Raw genomic sequence first — 8,604 nt, forward strand, 5'->3', positions numbered from 1 at the left:
CTTCCTTCCTTCCTTCCTTCCTTCCTTCCTTCCTTCCTTCCTTCCTTAAGATAGAGTCTCATGGGCTGGTGAGATGGCTCAGCGGTTAAGAGCACTGACTACTCTTCTAGAGGTCATGAGTTCAAATCCCAGCAACCACATGGTGGCTCACAACCATCTACAATGAGATCTGATACCCTCATATGGGTGTCTGAAGACAGCTACAGTGTACTTACATATAATAAATAAATAAATCTTTAAAAAAAAAAAAAAGATAATATCTCATAATGTGCCTGGAACTTGCTCTGTAGACCATGCTGGCTTTGAATTCAGAGATCCTCCTGTTTACACCTAGTAAGTGTTGGTATTATTATACGTTTGTGTGTGCACCTGAGTGCATATATGTGTACCACATTTGTACTGTACTTATCAAGGACAGAAGAAGGGTTTTCCTTCCTGAATGCAAGTAACATAGATTTCCTGGAGTTGGCAACGAGCATCCATGTGGGTGCTGGGACTTGAACCCAGGTCCTCTGCAGGAGCATTAAGTGCTCCTAACCACTCACCCATTTCTCCAACCCTTTTTCTTTTTTAAGGAACAGAGTCTCACTGTAGAGCTCAGAAGGGCCTCTGTCAGTCTCCAGTAGTTTGGAGAGCAGGTACATGCCGCCCCCTACGACTTATCCTCACATTTACCTTCTTTTGTGCAGACAATCAAACCCATGGCTCCCATATGCAGGCAGGTATTCTATCAGCTAGGGACATCCCAAGGTCCTTTTTTTTTTCTTTTTTCTTTTTTAAACAATGCATAGTATCAGGTTAGTTCTACCAGGGTAAACATAAATACTTAGCCAGGGAGGGCCCCTGCCTATATCACAACACTTGGGAGGCAATGTAGTAGTACTGCTAAGTTTCAGGCCTAGGAGACATAATCAATGTCAGACTGGGCGACAGAATAAGAGACCCTGGCTCAAAAATAAATACAGTTGAGGTTAGCCTGGTCTATATACTGAGTTCCAGGCTATCCAAGCTATAGAAGCCCTGTCTAAATGAACACACACACACTAAGCACACTTACCATCATCCCTCTGTTGCACATGAACGACCCTCTGGAAACTGGTGCTCACTGCATTGTACACATCTAACGCAGCAGCTTTCTTTGCGATCTGTCGTTTCAGTAAATCTGGCAAACCACTCATTAGAAAGTCACGCTTCGCTTTAAATTGTACATCACATTTCTGAGTTTGTTCGGGTGAATCTTGACTTTGAAGAAAATTCAAGTAAAAGCAAAAGTTATAAGCAACTGAAGGAATAAATTAACAATCTGAGTTCAGTTCCCGGGAACTATAGCATGGAGGAGAGAATCAACTCCCACGGACTGTTTTCTAAACTCCATATGCATGCCATGGCATGTATGCACATGTAAATAAATTAATGTAAAAAGAATAATTAACATAGCCAGCTGTAGTGGTGCACGCCCTTAATCTCAGCATTCAGGAGGCAAAAGCAGGTACATCTCTGTGACTCTGAGGCCAGTCAAGTCTACTAATTAGGTTCCAGGGCAGCAGGGCTACACAGTGATACCGTATCTTAAAATAAATAAAGTAAAATTAAATTAAAAAATAAACTATTTAGTGCCAGAGAAGTGGCTCAGGAGGTCTTTGCTTGAAAGGTACTTGCTACCAAGACTAATGATCTCAGTTCAATCTCCAGGACTAACATTAGAGAATGAACTATCCAGAAAATAAACATGTTAAAACGTTATCTTCAGGTTGGTGAGATGGCTCAGTAGTAAGGGCACTTGCCACACAAGCCAGGTAAACCTGAATTCCATTCCCAAATAGAAGAGAGGACCAATTCACAATTTCCCTTTGACTATGCCAACACAGGCAGACATACACCTGCACAGACAGACATAAACACACAAAATTAAGCACACCCAGTAAATTAGCTGGTTAAAATTCTTTTTTTGCTTATCTACTCATGTTCATAAATTGAATAAAGACAAGTATGACTACATTAAACAAACAAACAAGCAAAACTGTCTTAGCTGGGCAGTGGGGACACATGCCTTTATCCCAGCAGGAAGCAGCAGGCAGATCTCTGAATTGGAGGCTAGCCTGGTCTATAGAGTGAGTTCTAGGACATCCAGGGCTATTCCATTTCTGGAAAAACCACAATGACAATAATAGTAATAATAATAATAATAAATAAATAAATAAATAAATAAATAAAAGTCTTAAAAAAAAAAAAAGAATCAAACTCACAGCCAGACAGTGGTGGCATATGCCTTTAACTCCAGCACTTAGGAGGCAAAGTTTGAGGCCAGTCTTGTCTACAGAATTAGTTCCAAGACAGCCAAGGCTACACTAAGAAACCTTTTCTTAAAAAACAAACAAACAAACAAATGAATCAAACTCAGACCTGGGTGGGCAGTGGTGGCTCCAACCTTCCAGCACTTAGGAGGCAGAGGCAGAGCAGTTCCAAAGACAGCCAGGGCTCCATGGAGAAACTCTGTCTCAAAAAACCAAAAAACAATCAAACAAAAAAAGACTCAGAAAATATGAGGTGTGCTTTTCTACTACTAGTGGACAGAACAGGGGAAGATATAAAGGTAAAGATGTAAGGGGGATGTTGTAGCTGAAGGTTAAGGGAAGTGATAGAAGGTATAAATATGCATTTAGCATGTATCATCTTATACATACTGTACACTTACAGATAACTTTGGATGTGTGTAGGCAAATGCTTCCTCAATTATCTACTGAAAACCTAGAAGTACTGACTACCCAGGAATGGTGAGCACAGAAAGCATGTAACTCTTGGATTCTGTACACAGTTTCATAAGACAGAGTCAACAGTCCCTGGATAAAATGCTATTCTTTAAATGGTATGACTAGAAAGTGTACTCAAACAGTTAGTGACTGACCTATAAGGAAACATGGTAAACAGCTGTTTTCACCTCAACCTAGGTCATTTCTAAAGAAAGCTTTATTATAGCTGTGTTTGGTGACACTTGTCTGCAACTTTAACATTCTGGAAGAGGCAGGAGAATCAGGAGTTCAAGGACACTTTTGGCTACATAGTGAGTTCAAAGCCAGCCTGAAAATGTGTCTCAACAAAACAAACAAACAAAAAATCACATCTGGCAAGATGGCTCAGCAGGTAAAGTACGTGTTGTCATGCAAGCCTGGTAACCTGAACTCAATCCCTGGAACTCACATAAAGGTAGGAGAGACCTACTCCACAAAGCTGTACCTGATTTTACCATGTGTACCCACCACAACAATGATAATTGTTTTAAAGTACACACACACACAAACAAATAAACCCCCAAACAACCCTGAAAGATTTATTATGTTAACCAACAGCTGAGATCCCAGCATTTGGAAATAAAGACAGAAGAACTGTTGGTATGAGCTATGTAGTGAACTCAAGGGTACGGTTAGCTGCAAAGAGGCAAAGGAAATTTTTTTGAGAATCATGAAAATGATCTACATCTTATTATAGTGGTGATTGCAACATTCACATTTGTTAAACTCAAACTGCTTACTTACTCTGAGTACATATGACCCTAAGTCATACATCTAAATGAGGAATAGCCTACTGGGCTGCAGTGCACCAACAGCCCCAGCTACTCAGAAAGCTGAGGCAGTAGGTTTGCCTGAACCCAGAATTTTTTGTTTGTTTGTTTGTTTGTTTTGTTTTTCGAGACAGGGTTTCTCTGTGTAGCTGAACCCAGAAATTTGAAGTCAGACTGGGCAACATATAGAAATGTGTGAAGAGGGAGGGAGGGAGGGAGGAAGGGAGGGAGGGAGGGAGGGAGATGGGTGTGTGTGTATTTGTGTGTGTCTGTGTATGTGTGTGTGTGTATTTGTGTGTGTGTGTGCATGAATGTGTCCAGGCTTATATGTCTGTGTGTGCACTAAGCAAAAGCAGTCAGACATAATAAAATATATACATATAAAATGTATGTGAATTTCTAGAACAAAAAAAACTAACATTAGATACAAAACTAATACAGTAGCAGAAATAAGAGTATTAATGGGCAGAAGTGGCTTCCTGGTCAAGAGAATTTCTGCTCTTGCAGAGGACACAAGTACAGTTCCCAGCACTCATGTCGGGTGGCTCACAGCTACCCATAACTCCAGTTCCAAGGGATCAATCTCCCCTTTCTAGCCTCTGAAGGTACCCGTATGGACAAGCACATCCATATATAAACATATATAAAGAAGGGCTGGAGAAAGTTCAACAGTTAGGAACATTTGCTGCTCTTGCAAAGGACCCAGCTTCAGTTCTCAGCACCTACACTGGGTGGCTCAAAATTACCAGTAACTTCAGCTACTGGGTATCTGATGCCTTCTACCTTATCAGGCACCTATGTACATGTTGTAGATACAGACAAGCAGGTACAGACAATGGAAAAATTAAAATATGCACGGTTGTCTCAATAAGAACGAGCCCCCCAAAGGCTCCTATATTTGAATGTTTAGTTACCAGAGAATGGAACTATTTGAGAGGATTAGGAGGTGTGGCCTTATTAAAGAAGTTTGTTACTAGGGGTAAGCTTTGAGGTTTCAAAAGCCCATGCCACGCGCAAAGTCTCTCTCTGCCTACAGGTCATGATGTACCTCTCAGCTAATGCTCCAGCACCTGCCAGCATGCCACCATGCTCCCCACGATGTTGATAATGAACTAAACTTCTAAACTACAAACAAGCCCCCAGTTAAATGCTTTCGTCTATAAGAGTTGCTCTGATCACAGTGTCTCTTTACAGCAATAGAATAGTGACAAAGACAATATGTAAACCTTCAAATAGGAGTAAGAAGAGATATTCTAAGAATAATCTGTCATGAAGGTTGGTGGCATTAATAAGAGAAAAATCACTATATATATACACACATTCAATTTCCAGCACTGAGGAAAATACACACACACACACACACACACACACACACACACACACATCCCACAAAGATTTATCTCCTAAAATCTTTCATGTATCATTCCCAACACCCTAGCTCTCATCTCCATTATCTCACACCTGAACTCCTAGATCTACTTTAACTTCTTTTTCATCGCACTCATTTTAAACAAAGAAACAAAAAACACAGTCTTATGTATCCTGATTGGCTTCAAATTCCCTACAGAGCTAAAGAGAATGGCTCTGACCCTCTAGTCCTCCTGCCTCAATCAACGCAGTGCTAGAAATTAAACTTGGAGCTTCGTGTACATTAGATAAGACGCTCTAACAACCTGTATCTTGCTCTTTATGCAGTCATAAGATTCATCTAGTAGCCTGGTGTGGTGGCACATGCCTTTAATCATAGCACTCTGGAGGCAGAGGCAGAACTCTGTAAGTTCGAGGTCAGCCTGGTCTACAAAGAGAGTCCAGGACAGCCAGGGTTCAGTTACATAGAGAAACACTGTCTTGAAAAACAAAACACACACAGAAAATAAATTCACCTAGTAGGCACATTAAACTTTGGCAGTCCAGATCTGTTTACATGCATAGTCACGCCTCTGTGTATTTGCATCCTTCTTGGCTAATTCCTAGCCTGGCATCGATGGCATTCCACTGGCTGGTGCCCACCTCTCCAATTAACCTCACATCCCTCCCCGGCTCTGGTACTCTTCCTGTCATTGGTGCTTTAGCACATTCCTTACAGCCTTGGGTATTCTGCACACATCTGGCTAGAACACCCTCCAGCCCCCACCCTGGCTCCCATGAGCTGCTGCTTTCCCTTCAGATTCAGGTTTCATTTTTGTCAGTGAACTGACCAAACAAAAATCTCTTTAAATATAAAGTAATAAAATTTTGTGCCCCTCCTTAGTACAATGTCAATTTTTCATTTGTTAAGCCAGTTAATGTTTAATTATAGACTGTATTCCCCCTGGAGCATACAAGACTCATGGTGATAGGCACTGGGTTTCCCTTAGGATTCCTAGTGCCAAAATAGTATCAGGTCACTGAAATATTTATCAAATGAGGGTAATGAACAAAATTTGATACTTTAGGATGGGTTTTTTTTCCTTTCTAATTATTCTGTTATTTTACGTGAAACATCCAAAAAGCCTTAACAGAAATTGAAGGCCTTCAACAGCAGTATAAATGTTATCAATAGTATTTTCAAAATGTCCTTAGAGGGCTGGGGAGATGACTCAAGTGAGTAAAGCACCTGCCCTGAAAGTGTGGAGACTGGAGTTGGGATGCCAGCACCCATGTTGCCCATACCCTGCCATCTGCCTCTGACCTCCATTTACATATACATGAGCACCTGCACACAAGTGCACAAACACATGGAAGCACAGACACCACAAAGATATGCACACACACCACATATATGCATATGCAAAATTAAACAAATAAATACAACTTATATTCCATAAAATATTCAATGTTTAAATATTTGTATTGGACTGACCTGCTTTCATCCAAATCAAAGACAGGAATGGCTGTTCTTTTATTAGTCTTTTTGGCAAGAAATAAAGGAGCAATTTTCATTTTTCCTTAGAAAAATCAATACTTAGGTTAGTATTAAATGTGTACCATCTCCACTTACCTTCAGTTGTTTTCAAAGTTATCCTTTAAAATTTTTAGAAATTTAACTCAATTATAAAAATGCTATATAATAATGTTTCATCAACTTCATAACATCCAAATCTCCTGGGAAACTTTCATTTTTAACTAAAGAATCCTATAATGCACGTCTCAAAATTTTGCTCAGAATGTCTAGGGAAATACCCTAAAGATTTTAAATGTTTTAATGCTAAAAATAAACAAACAAAACAGGGGCTGGAGAGAGGGCTCAGCAGTTAAGAATCCTCAGAGCTCTTCCACAGGACCTAAGTTTGGTTACCAACACCCACATTGGAAGGCTCACAGATTCTGCAATTGCAGCTCCAGGGAAAGAATTCCTCTTCTGGCCTCCTCCGCAAACATATAGGTAAGCAAACACACATGATAAGAATATAAATGAGCTAGGCATGGTGGTGCACACCTTTAATCCCAGCACTTGCAGGTCTACATGTGAGTTCCAGGAGAGCTGGAATCGTGTAGTGAGACCTGTCTCAATAAATACATACTTAAAAGAAACAACAAAACCCAGGGACTGTAGAGATGACCTAGCGGGCAAAGCCTGAGAGACAACCTGGGTTGTATCCCTGAAGCTCGTAAGCTACTAGGAGGAAGGTGAAGACCCACACCTAAAACTGTCTTGCATCCTCATAGGGGAACATACAAATCAACCAATTAATAAATAAAGAAATGTTTTAATAAGCACAGAAAAATTTGAAAGACAAGTTTGGAAGCTGCTAGGTATATACACACAGAAGTACAATAATTTAAAATGTTTCTCCAAGCCAGGCAGTGGTGGCGCACGCCTTTCATCCCAGCACTTGGGAGGCAGAGGCAGGCGGATTTCTGAGTTTGAGGCCAGCCTGGTCTACAGAGTGAGTTCTAGGACAGCCAGGACTACACAGAGAAACACTGTCTTGAAAAAAAAAAAAAAAACAAATAAACAAACATAAATGTTTCTCCAAAAAACTTAAATAAATAAGATGCCAAATTTTTCTTTGAAAAATGATCAAAATTTTACTTATCAAAATGGAGATAATTAGGCAGGCAAGGTGGCACACACCTATAATCCCAGCACTTAAAGGTAGAGGCAGGGAGTTGAGGTGTTCAAGGACAGCCTCAATTGTATAGTAAGTAACCAGACTGGTGTGATAGGAGATCCTGTCCCACAAAATAAATCAGAGAGCCTAGGCAGACCTCTGAGATCGAGGCCAGCCTGGCCAGAGATTGAGTTCTTGAACAGCCAGGGCTATACAGAGAAACTCTGTCTCAAAACTCTAAAAACAACAAACAAACAAACAAACAAATAAAAACCCACAAGAAAAAAAAAATCAAAACCAAACCAAAGCTAGGCATGAAGGTACATGCCTTTAATTTCAGCACTTCATAGGCAGAGACAGGCAGATCTCTGTAGCCAGTTCCAGGCCAGGAATACACAGTGCAAGCCTGTCTCTCAAAGAAAACGAAACAAATAAAACACCTAAAATTTATGATTTATGGGATAAGACATCAGAATATTCAGAATCAATTGCCCCCAAACATTCTACTATTCATAAAACAGTATTAAATCCAATTACCAGGGACATTTTTAGATGACTTGTGAAGTTTTTTTCCTAGTACATCATTCAAATTCTGAAGTTTCTTCTGATTTTCCTCTGGTTGTCTTATAGAAGTTGGACTTGAATCTATTAGTATTACAGAGTCCTAAAACAAAAATATGAGAAAAAACAAAAACTTTAAAACAGCATTTTCCATTACTCTTAGGAAATCCTAATAACTCCAGTGAATGCCTAAGCCTAAGATAGTTCTGAGCTAAGTTGTTTTCAAATATACACATACCTAATAACATACACTGTGTCTACAACTTTTATAGAGGTGTAACAGTGAAAATGAAGAATTTTCTTTTTTCTTCATAATTTCATAGATAAAAGATCCTTATTACAGATTTTTGTAATTTCAGCATATAGCCTGCTTGCTTTCTCTCTCTTTCCTTCCTTGCCTTCTCTTCCTTCCTTCCTTCCTTCCTTCCTTCCTTCCTTCCTTCCTTCCTT

At 39.9% G+C, this 8,604-nt stretch overlaps 1 protein-coding gene across 1 annotated transcript in view; it reads right to left on the reverse strand.

The window, feature by feature from the left end:
• Positions 1–8,604, reverse strand: part of Atad5 (ATPase family AAA domain containing 5) — a 50,186-nt gene that overhangs the window by 30,419 nt on the left and 11,163 nt on the right. Inside the window, exons 5-7 of the mRNA XM_028759304.1 lie at positions 8,131–8,257; positions 6,402–6,486; positions 1,058–1,242 (exon numbers count right to left, since the gene is read on the reverse strand). Coding sequence (XP_028615137.1) covers positions 1,058–1,242; positions 6,402–6,486; positions 8,131–8,257 — 397 coding nt within the window. The remainder of the gene's footprint in view (positions 1–1,057; positions 1,243–6,401; positions 6,487–8,130; positions 8,258–8,604) is intronic.

The sequence above is a fragment of the Grammomys surdaster genome, unplaced genomic scaffold, assembly GCF_004785775.1.
Source record: "Grammomys surdaster isolate TR1022 unplaced genomic scaffold, NIH_TR_1.0 126278, whole genome shotgun sequence".
Lineage (NCBI taxonomy): Eukaryota > Metazoa > Chordata > Mammalia > Rodentia > Muridae > Grammomys > Grammomys surdaster.